We start from the raw sequence: 18,106 nt of genomic DNA, 5'->3' as shown, positions 1-18,106 counted from the left end.
TCTGTCTGTTCCAGAACCGTGTAAGTGAATTACACGCTGCCTGTGGTTGGTTTGATGTTATTTCATGCCTAGGTGAACAACTTCAGTGAAACTACTATAAAGGCATTTACTAATTTCCCCTCTGTGCTTAGATGATTTTATGAATATTATCTGTGTGTTAGTTGCTTCAAAGATTAATGTGCTGCTCACCATCCAATAGCTATTCGTTTTTCTGCTTCACCTGTATAGTCTTTGCAGTCAGTTGCTGTCAACATTGGCTTCATCCTATGTGCTAAAGCAATGCACTTCCTCTAACAGGCACCATAAAAACTTCCATGTTCATATAGGCTCACCTATTCAGCCCTTACTTTCCTCAAAGTAAAAAGATATTTCTTCTGGACAATTCCGATGTAAGCAGAATCTGTAAACGTGTCTACTCTCCGTTTCCACAGAAGGATCTGTGCCCCATCTTCTTTACATTTTAGTCCAGGGGCAAGATGTTCAACAACCACTTTTTCTGTCTTCGGGCCTGATTTAGATTTTGGTAGCAGGGTTACTCTGTCACAACGGTGACGGATATCCCATCTGCTGAAATCTAAAATCCCATAGGAAATAATGGGATTTAGATTTTGGCAGATGGTATATTTGTCACCATTGCGACCGAGTAACCCCTCTGCCAAAATCTAGGGTTACTGTGTCACAACGGTGACAGATACCCCATCTGCCGAAATCTAAATCTCATAGGAAAAAAAAAAAAAGGGATTTGGATTTCGGCACGCAGTATATCTGTCACAGTTGTGAATGAGTAACCCCTCAGCCGAAATCTGGAACTTAGTGTCTACTCCATAATCTAGGAAATAATATAACGTGTCTTTCACAGTAATGTTTGCACAACCTAAATAACTACAATCTGAAATTCTCTCATGTCATATGCAGTTTAAGATCTTCACAAGCCTTCGTGAATCCTCTGCACCAGTCTAGATGAAAACCATTGTTTGAATAAGGTTGCTCCATTCACACATCTGTACTAATTTCCCTTCTAAAACAACATCTTTCTACCTTCACAAACATTTATCCCGCACCCACACGATCATCCTTCTTAAATATGTTTAGTTGTACTACATAACAAATTTGTAGCACAAGTAGGATGTCACCTAGTGAGACTTAAAGTGTTCCTATATGAGAGATATTTTAGAACCCCATTCTGCGGATCTGCCTTTTATTGCTTTCCTATTAATCTCCTTGACATTCCCTATGCATCATTTTTCTGGTTTGTAATGTAATGGCTCCTGTTTTGATATTCATTCCAACTTAACCAAACTACACCCCGACCTCCGAAAAGCTAACCTATGCACGTCAGTTATACCCCATCCCTATAGTCAAACAGCTTTTACCTTCCCCTTTATTAAGTGACCAGGACTTGTTTTAGTTGATGCTCATTAGGCATTACTAAGGCCCACTATAACAATCTGTTGACCTCGAACTGATGGAATTGTGTCAAACCTGACAAAGCTCTCAGCTGACCACATCTTTCACAGTTCTCTTTTACGTTTGTTCATTTCCTTCTGCTTTCATGTCTTGCCACCTGCACTGCTCCTACGCACTACACACTTTGGGATTGCTGTAAACATCCACCCCTCTTTTTCCACTCACCATTGTTCTCTCTCTCCCCCTTTCATTCCTATAGTACTTGCTTGAGTGGACCTGTCCACACCCGAGTAAACCTAAGCATAGGACATTTCTCTAACAAAGGCCCAAATATCTTAACAGGGCTGCACCTGCTATGCCTGTTTGGGACACCCAAAACACTTCCCCCAAGTCTTATACTATTCCTTTGTTTCTTGTGCATGATGCTAGTCACCACATGCCCATATCATATCCTCCAGTCACCTTCTGCCTGATGGCTGCTGTTCAGATAGCTGTGAAACTGGTTTTCCGACAACCAGTTTTGCGGTAATAATCAAAAGACAAAAGCCTGCTATTGAGAAACACAATTTTATGGTTGGCAAAACTGAATAACTTCTTCTCAACATAAGACGTTTAAGGACAAAACAAACTGAAGACTGGTATGTGGAACTTTGGATTGTCTATTGCTAGAGACATCAAGGCAAGCTTCAAAAAAATCAGACCATAGTATAGTTTACAAAGGAAAGTTTATTTCTTTTTAGTAAGTTGATCATGCTACATATGGGCTTTATTAAGCATTGTGCTGGGTGTAAAATACATTCATTATGTACAGTATGAATTATTCACAACTAAACTTTGAAAAAAATAAACCAATACATTTGGATTTATAAAAACCAATGATAACAAATACAATAAAAATGTCTCTCAAGGCTGTTTTTAAAGGCAAAAGTGAGCTTCAAACCTGTAACATAGCTTGTCTTTCAATAGTACCATACACAACGTCTACAGTGCTAAGTTTATACAGGTCTATTAAACTTCCCTACTCAAAGCATTTGGCACGTGTAATTCATATACACTCATTATTGGAACTGCTTACCAATCACCATTCAGATAAAAATGTCAGAACCAACACTGAATGGCAATCATGCAATACATAGAAGGTAATTTGAAAGCTGTGGCGACAGGGAAGTGCTTTCGACTTTAGCTGTAATGTTTTACTTTTGATTTGCAACAAAATTCAAATATATTTATGTGAAACGTTAGGACCTGATTTAGATGTTGGTGGCAACGGTACGGTCTTTGACTTTTTGACTGAAAACCCAGCCGCCACAGACCCTCCACCCACGATATTTGGTTGTTGGCCCTCCCATAGATGAAAGCCTGCATTCGAACTGCGGTCTCTGCCAAGAAAATACACCCTCGTCAAAGGCGCAATAGGGAAAAGTGGCTGATAGCAGAACCCCAGACACCTTTCACGCCATGCAGATTTGCATGTGCCTTACCACAGAGAAAAATGTGTCAGTCCAACCTCCATGTTTGAGTTAGCAGATTGGGAAAGGGAGGAGGTGAAAACTCACCTTTTTCCCCACATTCCACCCTCGTCTTTGACTAGACAACACCTGCCATCACTGCTGCCACCGACTCATGAAGATAGCATGACCCAATCACCTCCCGTTCCAAGGTAGGAACGCCGCATTGCCAATGTATGTTGGGTGGGCAATGCACAGGAGGTCGGGGCCACTGCAGACATATGCACGTCACAGTAATTTTTAATCATTATGATATGCATAAGTCGGGCACACTAGTGGGTCAGACCCGAATGAATACTGGCACACAACACATCATACACAACTGTCATTATGGTGTCAGCATCCATTGGCAAATGAATGCTGGCACCACAATGACAGTACATTCACACCTGTCAACTGTGTACATGTGTTCACTTTGCCAGGGGACCTGCACCTGTCATGTTGTGTGTGTGTGTTTGTGTGGGCGGGTGGATTAACTTGTTGAGGTGGAGGGAGCAGGAATGGGGTGATGCAGTTGTGTCTGTATGTATGTCACTTGCATGTGAGACCGATGTTGTTGTGTTGCCATGTTTAACATTCAGTTGAGTGTGATTGTTGTGTGGCAGACATTATCGTGATGTATATAGTTGTGCTTGTGAGTGTGTAGCTGAATGTGTAGTTGTGTGGTGCATCGGTGCAGTGTCAATGGTGTGTGTGTGTGTATGTTGTGACATGGATGTATGTCAGTATGTGTTTTTGGCATGCATGGACTGTGTTGGGTCAGAATGGCAATGAGTTGTTGCCTAGTGTGGGGGTACACCTATGGCTAAGGTACAGTGTGTGTGTGTTACTTACCCCTCTTCCATAGCCCCGTCCCAAAGTTCATTGAGTCCTGCCTCAGTTAGCAATCCGTCACCAGTCAATCCGCTTGCAGAGCTATAACATCTAAATATGGCAGTTGGAAGACCATTGACTTGACGGTTTTCACGGGTCCGCGGGCGGTGAGACCGACAAGATCTAAATCAGGCCCTTAATTATTTTAATCCCTTTGCTAAGTGCCAAAAAGTGCCATAAAATGTGTGTTCTTGAAGGTTGGAAAGTTAAGGTCATTACAACACACCCACGACTGACTTGATAGAGTATACACTTCATTGTAGAATTGTGAACTGTTTACCCTGGATCAATACTCCTATTCGATCCACTATACATTTTTTTCATTTTCATACCAAACATCTGGATTTTCGTTATCTTCCACTTTGCCTTTCTTCTTTCTAGGTAACTGCTAACTTACTTGAAACCACAGTTACATGCATTTGATGAAATACTTTAACAATGCAGTTCTTAAAATTATAAATATTTGTAAGTTAATTTTATACAATATATTTCTGACTACTGCACGTTAACCAACTTTGGTTTCTTGCTGATTTGAAAAACCTATGTCAAACACCAAAATTCAGTTGTTGTCTTAAATAAATTAGATATCTTAATATCCAGTAGGGAAACAGCAGGCATCCAAAGTAATTAGAAAATCATGTGGTTAAAAGTTTGTATTTAAAAACAAGAGTGCCAGTGCTTATCTGTCACTGTAAACTCTCACCTAAGGTATGTTACTCTAAACAATGCTACACATTTATGACATTCTGTCCTAAATTAAGACTATATGCCAATGTGCATTTTGTCCTAATTCCTGCCATCATTTTGGACAATGGTATTCGTTCAATCAATTTAAAAAGAAAATTCACATAATTTCCTCCACGATAGGACATAATGCCTGTGCCATTACTTTAGATCACTGGTGTATAAAAGGAGGCATTTTATAGATACATAGTACAACTTTACTTACTTTGCTTTAGACATTGATAAATTGTGATTAGTGTGCTTATGAACGGGTACATCCGTCTTGGGTAACAAATAACACTTTCAGAACAAGGTTGTGCTTTTTATGTGCAGCCGTGGCGACTGCTAGTGAGCCATCTGTTACATAGGACATCATACATTAAATCAGATATGTAAAGAAACTCAGCATATGAATTTGTGAGCACGTTTTCGTAAAACAGGTATGTGGCAACCAACATGCACATACATACTTCATCTACAAAATGCATTGCAGATTTCTCATGCACAAATCAGTGTTGCTCAAATACAGACGATCATGCTTTCTTAGTAACAAGAATCGTATTTTTCTTTCATTTGAGAGGGATCGCACTGTGCTTTTCTGATTACTGAGAAGCAGATGTAGAAAATATTGCAATTCATTTGAATACCTGCATTCTCAAAAAACCTCAAATGCTAGTTTTGTAACATTACTTGTACGCTGTGATTTCCTCTTCCACGCTGCTGGGAAATAGATCGGCAAACTCTGAGGCATCAAAACATGAATTCTGTATAATCGATTCCATTTTTTCCAGTTTTTCTTTCTCTAATGCCCTTATCATCTGTAAAACCTCCGTTTCTTTTTTCTGCAGGGCAGCATTTCGAAACCGGTTTGGAAAAAATAAAAAAAGAATTGTCAATGAGCATGTACGGAGTCTTTTGTAGTTCACTACTTCTTCCTCTACAGTTAAATAATCAATGTAGTCAAAGCAGGCATTTTAGAATACGCTTCATAAGTCACCTCCAACCACATTATGTCCAATCTGATATTCAGTACAAATCTATCACCAAAATGTTTTCTTCAAAGAGAAGAAATGAATAGCAGATGTGTAATATTGTAAAAAAAAACTTATTCCTTATCTAGTGATTATTTTGTGTGACTGCTTTAGTGATGATCGCTCCAAGTATTGGAGGTAAAGTACAGCAATGGGAGCCCTAGTGTAGACATCAGACAGATTCCATGGATATTCTAAGTGGAAGAAGCCTGAAGGACATAAGGACACTGCACACGGAGCAAGGACTTCACACTAATAGCTTCATCAGCCCAGAGTTGCATTCACCTGAGACCTAACGTTCCATACAAACATTAACACGCATAGGATGACACGAAGGCAAGAGTCCTTCCTTTTCAATGTCATGTTCAAAATGTGGCAAATTCTTAAACTACTGCTGTGGTCCGCAAACACAACCCAAAGCGAATGAGGAGCAAGCACAATACATTAATTATTACATATGTTTGAAAGTACACCCCCCAACGCCTGCACCATGTGCAGGCCACAAGCAGGATGAATAAAAAAAGTCAGCAGACAGGCCAACATTTGGCAGTGCACCACAGAAGCACCACTTACGCACCCAGATAGAATACAGATCAGCAGTAGAAAAGTAGGCCATAAACTCAACCCGAGCTTTTTGCATCCTTTCTTCTGCTTGCTGCCATCTGTCTGCCTGTGCAAACTGCACTTTATTACTACCGCAGTGCCATGTGTGGCAAAGCTTTCATATGATGATAATGAATAATATATCTAAGACCTAATAGCATTGAAACATGACCATATTTAACATTAGACACAGGGGCCCTCATTGCGAGTGTGGCTGTCTCAAGACCGCCACACTCGCGATGGCGGTCAGACCGCCGCACACAGAGCAGTCCGACTACCTTATTGGTCTGACCGCCGGCACTGTCAGGTTGCCACCTGTCGGCAGCCTGGCAGTCGCAATTCGCCAAGGCAGCGCTGCAAGAAGCGTTGCCCAGGGGATTATGAGCACCCTTTCTGCCAGCCTTTGCATGGCGGTCCGACTGCCATGCGAAGGCTGGGGAAAGGGGATGTCGGGGGTCCCATGGGGGCCCCTGCACTGCCCATCCACTTCGCATTGGCAGTGCAGGGGCCCCCGTGGACATCCCCGTCACGCATTTCACTGCTGACACACCACAACATTGTCGCCGGTTCGATTATGAGCCAGCGTCAATGTTGTGGTGAGTTTTCCACTGGGCCAGCGGGCTGAACCGTTGTTTTCGCCCACTGGCTAATAGGGCACCAGCATACCGCCAGCACTGGCGGTACCCTGGCTTCGGCAGTCTTGTAAAAAGACCACTGAAGCCGTAATGAGGGCCAGAGTCTGGTTGCTGAAGGGCTGAAATCAGACTGCTGATCTGATGACAGCATAAGGTATGCAGGGAACTATACATGGCTTAGCATATTAAAGCATAGTGAATTAATACTATGGTTTGATGGGTGAAACCATTGTAGATGCATTGGGTAGAGAAGACTGATTAGGGATGTGTGATAAAATATGAATGAGGCTTTCCCCCTAATTTCTCATATTATCGGGGATCATTCTAATACACCCTTTAAGTAAGCAAGTATTAGCCCTGCAAGTACCACGCATAAGAGGTCAGACTAACGCATTCTAGTTCTGGTGTGCACATCACTGCACTAAAATGCATTAGTCACGCATTATAGTGCCCCAGGGGATCACTCCATACAAAACACACTAACACCAAAGCTCAGGTGCTTAATAAAACTGATCAGTTTGCCAGCCAGGGGCCTCCGAATCTAAGAGACCACGTGGTCTCAGTCAACAACACAGGTGGGGAAATGAGAAAAACACTAAACTGCGCCAGATAGACTGCAGCCTGTAGTCATCCAAACATCACCCTTACTGTTTGTTTTCTGTCAGCAGGCTGTGTCCACAGGCTTGCACTAGCCCACCCCCATTGGTGACCTCATGTAGTTGATAATTTCAGATTATTAGGCGGCCATGGCAGCTTTGTTTTACTATGCCGCTGCCGAACAAGGCCGCTTTCCTGAAATTCGCACTACCCTTCTTCTCTCACCTTGTTCACTGAAGGAGGGTCGTGCTGGACACATGATGTTGTTTTATGCTTCAAAGACTCTGCTTGCAGCAAGTGTCCAGTCCTTCCGACCTGATCTCCCACCTCCTCAGCCCCAAGCACCTGGCCACATAATCTCAGAGGTATCGCGGGGGGGCTACCTCACCTGCTCCGCTAGGAGTGTTTGCTGGGGTGCCCGAGGGCGTACATTAGAGTCCCGGTGGGCACAATTATTTAAATGCGTTGCATCGAGACCTGCACGAGACACTCACTGCCAGCAGGCCTGTGCCAACTCACACAGCTTTCCGGCTCTGCAAGGACAGATTTCTTGACTCCGCCAGCAGGATATGGAATAACAATCGATTTAAGGCAGTAGACAGCCCTGACAAGATGGCACACCAGAAGGCTGCAGCACTCTAAGCATCAGTTTATGGCAGCAAACTATGATAAGTGCAAACTGACAGAGGGGGTAGGTGCTGCATCATTTGAAAGTCTGTCCAGTGGTGGTAGGTAACTATTGGCCAGTAGTTCAGGAAGTTCTATGATTGTTTTTATGGAGGTGGTCATGATTGTAAGCAGTGTAGAGAGCTGAGCTCCCCTGCGGTATTTGATTCTAGCCCAGTGACTTTGGTAAGCGGTCAGTAGTGGGGAGGAGGCCTCACTCATCATGAGATAGTTAGTAGCAGAGGATGGCTGGACTCTGTCAGATGGCACCAAAGATTGCACTGCGAGTGGTGAGTCATCATCCCTAGATGACCAATTGCTTCATGTTGTATGACATTTTCCAGGAGTTACTTTTTAACCCTGAACACTTTGCATGCTGGGGCCTGTAGAGTTGTCTTTTCTTATAATAATGTATGGCCATGGTGCAGATCTTACCATGCAGAGTACATCTGATTCATGTCCAGGCACATTCTTTACTGAAGGACATAGTAAGATGCTTCCTTTCTACACTATTACAGTATGAGGAGCTGCAGGGCACGTCTGACTTCGATGATATGTGTGATGGGTTGGTGCACAAAGGAGGAAGACAGCACAGTCTGTGTCAGTCCAGGTTTAAAGGCAGTACAATAGTGACTTGCAATTTCAGGTGCTTTGCAACAGTTTGAAGATTGTTTTAGAGTTTCTCATTGCATAAAGGGGCACAAGTGCGGATATATATCTCTTTCCATATACTTGGTTGGTTGTACTGGTGAGAAAATTTCACTCTAAACATCACACATTTGGTCATTGAATGTCACTGATAACTCAATTGAAACAATAGAAATGTCACACATAAGCAGTCTTATGAAGTATTGCAGAATAAATCATCATGTTATTGTGATATACCAATCACTGTGTGTGTTTAATGATTAGAGATAACAGAGCGATCACTACTTTGTTATCAGTTGCCAGGACTGTCTAACACTCCCAGTTTTATACAGCACAATGTGCTAGAGGCGTGGGCAAGCCCTGCAGTTCTCCTTTTCTCCGAAAAGGACACATTTAGTTTTGAGGCTAAAAAGATCTACCAGGTGTTACCCCAATAGTACCGGGGTGAACACAACAGCAGTGCCTGCTCTTATCCTTGCAAAGATGAATTTCATCAAGCAATGGACATTTTAGCTGGCCCTTTTCCCCTACATGCTAGGTTTAACTCTGGCAGGTTATGGAGTCTTCAGAGACAGCAGGCACTTCTAACAAAGGACAGTGGTCTTCGGGAACTGCAGAATACTGCGATCTCGATCAATCTTCCACCAAGAACACCCATCTAAGGCCATCTGATGGGGTTACCTACTGGTGATTACATGAACACTCTTTTCAGTCTTCAGAACTCTGTATCATTCAAAATCTTGTTCCAAGTGCAAAAATGCTAACCATATTGTAGCCACGAGGCAGGACTCCAGGTCCTAAAGATATTTCTTTATTGTGCCTCCCCCAAGGGAAGGAATTACGAAAATGTAGGAAGAAAAGTGGAAAGTGGTTTAGCCCTTACTCACCAGGAGCAAGGACTAAACCACTCCAACTAAATTTCTTCAACTGCCCATATATATATATATATATATATATATATATATATATATATATATATATATATATATATATATATATATATATATATATATTCGATGGCATGTGTAGCTGCAGATACACATGCTGTGCATATCCCGCCATCTAGTGTTGGGCTCGGAGTGTTACAAGTTGTTTTTCTTTGAAGAAGTCTTTTCGAGTCACGAGATCGAGGGACTCCTCCCATTTCGGCTCCATTGCGCATGGGCGTCGACTCCATCTTAGATTGTTTTCTTTCCGCCATTGGGTTCGGACGTGTTCCTCTTCGCTCCGTGTTTCGGTTCGGAAAGTTAGTTAGATATCGGAAAATTCAACGGTATTGTTTGCGTTCGGTATCGGGTTAGTTAACACAGATCGACACCAAATTTTGAAGAGCTCCGGTGGCCCTTCGGGGTTTCGATTCCCCGGCGGGACGTGCGTCTACAAGACTAATGGAACGGACCCCATTCCGCTTCTGGCCCGAATGCCACAAAAAGTATCCTTACACAGATCAACATTTGGTCTGTAATTTGTGTTTGTCTCCCGAACACAAAGAGGATATCTGTGAGGCCTGTCGAGCATTTCGGTCGAGGAAAACTCTGAGGGACCGGAGAGCAAGAAGGCTTCAAATGGCGTCGGCGCCGTCAGGACACCACGACTTGGAGGAAGAAGAAACCTTCTCCATTGCTGACTCGGACGAGGCCGAAACAGAACAGACGCCGAAAACCGTGAGTAAAACAGCCCCGGCCAAAGCTCACGTAAAAATCATCAAAGCCCAGGGGACGCCACCGCCGGCAGGCCATGGCTTAACCCAAAAAATCGGTGACCGTCCATCGGCACCGAAAAAGGGCGAAGTCATCCGACTCCGGTCGAGATACCGGCACAGAACAGACTCGGCCCGAGACACTGGTTCAGAACAATCTCGACATCGAGATACCGGCACCGAGATGAGTCGGCACCGAGAGATCGGAACACCGAAACTCAAAAAAGTGGCTTCGGAGCCGAAAAAGACTGTTGAAAAGGTTTCGATACGAGCCGAAAACGAGTTCCTACACCGAGGAACAAGGGCTTTCCACACAAATGCAAAGCCATAAATTCGGACAAGAGCTAGAAGCAGGGGAGCCAGATTATACACAGAGAAGGCTCCATATCCAAAAGGAGACGGGGAAGATAAGAACTCTCCCTCCTATAAGGATGAAAAGGAAACTTGCTTTCCAAGATAAAGATAAACAACCACAGGCAAAGGTGGCAAAACAAGTAACTCCGCCACCATCACCACAACGCTCACCGCAACCATCACCAATTGCTAGCCCACCTATGATGCAGTCTCCAACGCACACAGGGATGACCCAAGATGACCCAGATGCATGGGATCTTTATGATGCGCCTGTGTCAGATAATAGTCCAGAATGTTACCCAGCAAGACCATCACCACCTGAAGACAGTATTGCTTACACACAGGCGGTGTCCAGAGCAGCTGCTTTTCACAACGTGACACTGCATGCTGAACCGATTGAAGATGACTTTTTATTTAATACTCTGTTGTCCACACATAGTCAGTACCAGAGTCTTCCGATGTTACCAGGAATGTTGAAACACGCAAAGCAAGTATTTCAAGAACCCGTAAAAGGCAGGGCCATCACTCCTAGGGTGGAGAAAAAGTACTAGCCTCCCCCAACAGACCCTATGTACATCATGCAGCAACTGACACCTGACTAAGTAGTAGTAGGCGCAGCACGTAAAAGGGCGAATTCACACACCTCCGGAGATGCACCACCACCCGACAAAGAAAGTCGCAAGTTCGACACAGCAGGGAAAAGAGTGGCAGCACAAGCAGCCAATCAATGGCGCATTGCCAATTCACAGGCTTTGCTGTCAAGATATGACAGAGCCCACTGGGATGAAATGCAGCACTTTATTGAACATCTGCCCAAAGAATTCCAAAAGCGTGCACAACAAGTGGTGGAAGAGGGCCAAAGTATCTCGAATAACCAGATACGATCGGCAATGGACGCAGCAGACACAGCTGCAAGAACTGTAAATACAGCAGTCACAATTCAGAGACACGCATGGCTACGCACCTCAGGATTCAAGCCCGAAATCCAACAGGCTGTGCTTAATATGCCTTTTAATAGACAGCTGTTTTTTGGGCCGGAAGTGGACACAGCTATCGAGAAGCTGAAAAAGGATACAGATACGGCCAAGGCCATGGGAGCGCTCCACTCCCCACAGAGCAGAGGCACTTTTAGGAAGACACAATTTAGAGGGGGGTTTCGGGGCCAAACCACAGAACCCTCAACCTCACAAACCAGGCCCACATACCAGGGCCAGTATCAGAGAGGAGGCTTTTTGGGGACAATACAGAGGTGGACAGTTCCCTAAAACTAGAGGGAAGTTCCAAAGTCCAAAGACCCCTCAAAACAAACAGTGACTTCAGTGTCACAAATCCCCAACACATAACACCAGTGGGGGGGAGACTAACAGATTTTTACCAAAATTGGGAGGAAATAACAACAGACTCGTGGGTCCTAGCCATCATCCAACATGGTTATTGCATAGAATTCCTACAATTACCACCAAATGTGCCACCAAGAACACACAACATGTCCAAACAACACATGGATCTATTACAGATAGAGGTCCAAGCGTTGTTACAAAAAGATGCAATAGAACTAGTACCCAATCATCAGAAAGGAACAGGGGTTTACTCCCTGTACTTTCTCATACCCAAAAAGGACAAAACTCTAAGACCCATATTAGATCTCAGAACACTAAATCTTTACATCAAATCAGATCACTTTCACATGGTGACACTTCAAAACGTAATCCCCTTGCTCAAACAACAAGACTACATGACGACATTAGATCTCAAGGATGCATACTTCCATATACCCATACATCCTTCACACAGGAAATACTTAAGGTTTGTAATCCAAGGAGTACATTACCAGTTCAAAGTGTTACCATTCGGAATAACAACAGCACCAAGGGTATTTACAGAATGCCTTGCAGTAGTAGCGGCACATATCAGAAGACAGCACATACACGTATTCCCGTATCTAGACGATTGGTTAATCAAAACCAACACACAAGAACAGTGTTTTCAACACACAAAATACGTCATAGAAACCCTTCACAAACTAGGTTTCTCACTAAACTACCAAAAATCACACCTACAGCCGTGTCAAATACAACAATACTTAGGAGCAACAATCAACACAAAAAAAGGGATTGCCACTCCAAGTCCACCAAGGGTACAAGCATTCCAAAACGTACTACAAAGCATGCACCCAAACCAGAAGTATCAGGTAAAATTAGTGATGAAACTACTAGGCATGATGTCCTCATGCATAGCCATTGTCCCAAACGCAAGATTACACATGCGGCCCTTGCAACAGTGCCTAGCAACACAATGGACACAAGCACATGGTCAACTACAAGATCTAGTGTTGATAGACCGCCAAACACACACCTCGCTACAATGGTGGAATCATATAAATTTAAATCAAGGGCGGCCTTTCCAGGACCCAGTGCCTCAATACGTGATCACAACAGATGCTTCCATGCTAGGGTGGGGAGCACACCTCAACCAACACAGCATCCAGGGACAATGGGACACTCAGCAGAAACAACTTCACATAAATCAGCTAGAACTACTAGCAGTGTTTCTAGCGTTGAAAGCATTTCAACCGCTAATAGCCCACAAACACATTCTTGTCAAAACAGACAACATGACAACAATGTATTACTTAAACAAACAGGGAGGCACACACTCATCACAACTGTCTCGCTTAGCACAGAAAATTTGGCATTGGGCGAATCACAATCACATTCACTTAATAGCGCAATACATCCCAGGAATTCAAAACCAGTTGGCAGACAATCTCAGTCGAGATCACCAACAGATCCACGAATGGGAGATTCATCCCCAGATACTACAAACCTACTTCAAAAACTGGGGAACACCGCAAATAGACCTATTCGCAACAAAAGAAAACGCAAAATGCCAAAACTTTGCATCCAGGTACCCACAGCCTCACTCCAAGGGCAATGCGTTATGGATGAGTTGGTCAGGGATATTTGCTTACGCTTTTCCCCCTCTCCCACTCATTCCGTATCTAGTAAACAGAGTCAACACAAACTCAAACTAATACTAATAGCACCAACTTGGGCACAACAACCTTGGTACACAACACTACTAGACCTGTCAGTAGTGCCTCATATCAAACTATCAAACAGACCAGATCTGTTAACTCAACACAAACAGCAGATCAGACACCCGAATCCAGCATCGCTCAATCTAGCAATCTGGCTCCTGAAGTCTTAGAATTCGGACATCTAAACCTCACACAGGAATGTATGGAGGTCATCAAACAGGCTAGAAAACCTACTACAAGACATTGCTACGGAAATAAATGGAAACGATTTGTTTATTACTGTCATAATAATCAAATTCAACCATTACACGCGTCCGCTACACACATTGTAAGCTACTTACTACACTTACAAAAATCTAAGTTAGCTTTTCCATCCATTAAAATACATCTCACAGCCATTTCAGCTTATATGCAAATTACACATTCAACTTCACTATTTAGGATCCCAGTCATAAAAGCTTTTATGGAGGGTCTAAAAAGGATCATTCCACCGAGAACACCACCAGTTCCTTCGTGGAACCTCAATATTGTATTAACGAGACTCATGGGTCCACCATTCGAACCCATGCACTCTTGTGAAATGCAATACTTAACTTGAAAAGTAGCATTCCTAATAGCTATCACATCTCTCAGAAGAGTAAGTGAAATACAAGCCTTTACCATACAGGAACCCTTTATACAAATATACAAACATAAAGTGGTTCTACGTACAAATCCCAAATTTTTGCCAAAAGTTATATCACCGTTCCACTTAAACCAGACTGTGGAACTCCCAGTGTTTTTTCCACAACCAGACTCTGTAGCTGAAAGAGCATTACATACATTAGACATAAAAAGAGCTCTAATGTACTACATTGATAGAACCAAACAGTTTCGCAATACAAAACAATTATTTGTAGCTTACCAAAAACCTCATACAGGAAATCCAATATCCAAACAAGGCATTGCCAGATGGATAGTGAAATGTATTCAAACCTGTTATGTTAAAGCTAAGAGAGAACTGCCTATTACACCAAAGGCACACTCCACTAGAAAGAAAGGCGCCACAATGGCCTTTCTAGGAAATATACCAATGACAGAAATCTGTAAGGCAGCCACATGGTCTACGCCTCATACATTCACTAAACATTACTGCGTGGATGTGTTAACAACACAACAAGCCACAGTAGGACAAGCAGTACTAAGAACTTTATTTCAAGCAACTTCAACTCCTACAGGCTAAACCACAGCTTTTGGGGAGATAACTGCTTACTAGTCTATGCACAGCATGTGTATCTGCAGCTACACATGCCATCGAACGGAAAATGTCCCTTACCCAGTGTACACCTGTTCGTGGCATGAGACGCTGCAGATTCACATGCGCCCTCCCACCTCCCCGGGAGCCTGTAGCCGGTGTAAGTTGATTAAAATTAAATAAATTTGTAAATATAATACTTTTAGTCACATTATGTACATACATACTTACTCCATTGCATGGGCATTATTACTATATACACAACTCCTACCTCACCCTCTGCAGGGGAAAACAATCTACGATGGAGTCGACGCCCATGCGCAATGGAGCCGAAATGGGTGGAGTCCCTCGATCTCGTGACTCGAAAAGACTTCTTCGAAGAAAAAAAACTTGTAACACTCCGAGCCCAACACTAGATGGCGGGATATGCACAGCATGTGAATCTGCAGCGTCTCATGCCACAAACAGATGTACACTGGGTAAGTGACATTTTCCATATTAACACACACTCTCTCGACTGAACAGCACACAGACCATCTTATAAATCAAAGGGTAGAATACAGTTTCAATTACCAATAAGGGCAAACAACTGCATGAGTATGTTGCCTTTTATTATGCACTGGAGGATTTCCTTTCTACATCCATCACAAAGAAAGCAGCATACTGCAGTGTGTAACAGAGTAAGGTGCACAGATGCTGCAGGATAGTACGTTTGGTGTAATTGAGCTGCATAACTAGCATATTGAATTGTATGCATCTCCAAAACCACCTTTCACTAGTCAAATGCACTGACTTTTTACAAGTTAGTTTAGAGTATTTTTTAATGGAAATGTTGGACAGATCCTGGCAAGCATAGACTCCACCCTCCCCAGCGTGAAATACTATGGGAAGTTGTTGAGAAGGAAGGCGGAGCACGAGCTAGATAGTGGGTTCAAAGGTTTATGGTAAGTATAGTCATCACCAACACCTTGCCAGGACGAGTCCTAACCCACTGTTAGGTACATGTGGAATCCTAAGAAACAATGAGAGGAGGGACCTCGGCTGGACTGACAAGTGAGCGGGAGAGATTGAGACCAGGGAAAACGGAGGGAGAGGATACTGAAGGAAATACAGTAAAATACATGACAGACACTAACATACCGAATACTAGAGAGGGGTTAACTTGAGGCAGCGCTGCGACCATGGACAAGTGCACTAGACAACAATGCACCTCAGTACCGATCTGTCAAAAGTGGCTTAATGGGACAGCACGTGGCGGGTGCTGGCCTCTTTCCTTCAGAATGTGCTTCCATGAGGAACCTTTTCATCCACCATCCCTAAATTTCTACAAATATACTCAGTAACCTTAACTGATGCAAGATGATGCTCCCAATAATAAAAAAAACACAGTGAGTGCTTAATGTTTCTAGCCTGTCAACTGGCATATTGGTTTTTATCTCTCTCTCCAGTTCCTACCCCACCAAACCCCCTCTATAAAAGCAGAACCTACTGCCTTGGTTAATGAGTGTTTAAAGTATTTGCAAAGATAAACACCTGATGCATGGATGGCTCACTGATCACAAATCGTCTCTTTGAGCTCAAATGTAACATTTTGCACTCGGCCATACTGGGTCTTGAAGCCCAAAATAAGGCAACAGTAACGCAGTCTCCACATGGCGATCAGCATGATGGGGAGGGACAAGACTTTACGATCCGATACACTGCAGGTTCAACGAGGATGTTCAAGCATGGGGGGGGATACTAGCAATTTCTTGGTTGAACTAAAAAAACACTCATGGAGGGTGGATGCAAAATGTAGGAAACAATGCCAGGAGTTTCTGTGTGTAATTTGTTTTTTAGTTCTAGTTTTGTAGCATTATTACAGTTTAGAGTGGAAAATCTCAAGTTAAAAAACAATTTAAAAGATGTCAGTGTACAGGGAATAGAAAAAAGATGCTTATTTAGACCCTCTGGGCCTGCAAAGACTTAAATTGTGCCCAAGAAGAGTTTTGGGTAGAATCCACAGCAACTGCAGAGCTAATAGCAGATATCTCCAACCTAAAAGTAACCAAGGCCTAGGGTTCTGGCGGCTTCCCTGCACTCATCTCTAAGGAATTAGGAGAAGGTTTGGCCCTGATCCTCCGTGACCTCTCAACTAGTTGGTAGCAAGGGGCAGGGCACCAATACCATGCAAGAAACCACAACTTCAGGGAAGGACCTGACTTGCTGTTTAGTCTGGATATTAAAATCTTTACTGGCCTGTTACCAGCCCACCTAAACCACTGATGCTGCACCCAGTTGTCAGGCTTTATTGGTTGTATGACACAACCATGCATACCTAAACAACGCATGCCTGAACAACGCGGTCGGAACCACGACCGTGATATTACCAAGCATGCCCTTACCATGCATGCCTTTACAACGAATTTCAACTGATCTGTATCACGTCTCGACATTGTCAGCTATGAGAAGACTACAAAGAATTCAGAACACTGCCATTAGACTCCTCCTACATGTAAAGCCACAAGCTCACATCTATCCTGTCTTGAGGGTGCTCCACTGGCAGCCAGAAGATCCTCCTTCAAGCTCCTCTGTATCACACACAAAGCAATACATGACAAAGGACCACTCCTTAACAGGAAGTAAAGCAACAATACATACAACAAAGGAACCTACACTCAACAATGGAACCTACTCTCAAGAAAGGCTCCCAGACTCCTAGTTCCTACAGACATGACAAATTATACTTCTCATGGTGTGGAAAAGAGCTGAGGTTATAGAAGTACACATCATTGTAATTTGGACTGTGCCTCCCGTTACAAACAGATAAATTTATATTAGGGAAAATTGTATATTACACCACAAAATGCATACGTTAGACAATATCAGGGTTACTGCTTCTTTGTAAATGCGGGTGCACACGTAGAAGATTAAGCCTGCTACTAATAGCTACAGTAAGTGCCATGAGTATATTTATGTATATACAAGTTAATTACAGATATTTGAAACCATAAAAAATGTACCACATGATAAATGTGGATAGTAGAATCTGTAAATATTGCTGCTTTAATGTACATATGTGTGCTCATATAGAGGGGTTTAATAAAAC

At 43.1% G+C, this 18,106-nt stretch overlaps 1 protein-coding gene across 3 annotated transcripts in view; it reads right to left on the bottom strand.

Moving 5' to 3' along the window:
* Nucleotides 1-2,115: 2,115 nt before the first annotated feature.
* Nucleotides 2,116-18,106, bottom strand: part of SCRN3 (secernin 3) — a 196,992-nt gene continuing 181,001 nt past the window's right edge. For all 3 annotated transcript variants that reach the window (XM_069225372.1, XM_069225371.1, XM_069225373.1), the window contains exon 8: nucleotides 2,116-5,353. In XM_069225372.1, coding sequence (XP_069081473.1) covers nucleotides 5,198-5,353 — 156 coding nt within the window. In that variant the 3' untranslated portion in view covers nucleotides 2,116-5,197. The remainder of the gene's footprint in view (nucleotides 5,354-18,106) is intronic.

The sequence above is a fragment of the Pleurodeles waltl genome, chromosome 3_1 (assembly GCF_031143425.1).
Source record: "Pleurodeles waltl isolate 20211129_DDA chromosome 3_1, aPleWal1.hap1.20221129, whole genome shotgun sequence".
NCBI lineage: Eukaryota > Metazoa > Chordata > Amphibia > Caudata > Salamandridae > Pleurodeles > Pleurodeles waltl.
The sequence above is the reverse complement of the archived record's forward strand: the minus strand, read 5'-3'. Positions and strand labels throughout refer to the sequence as shown.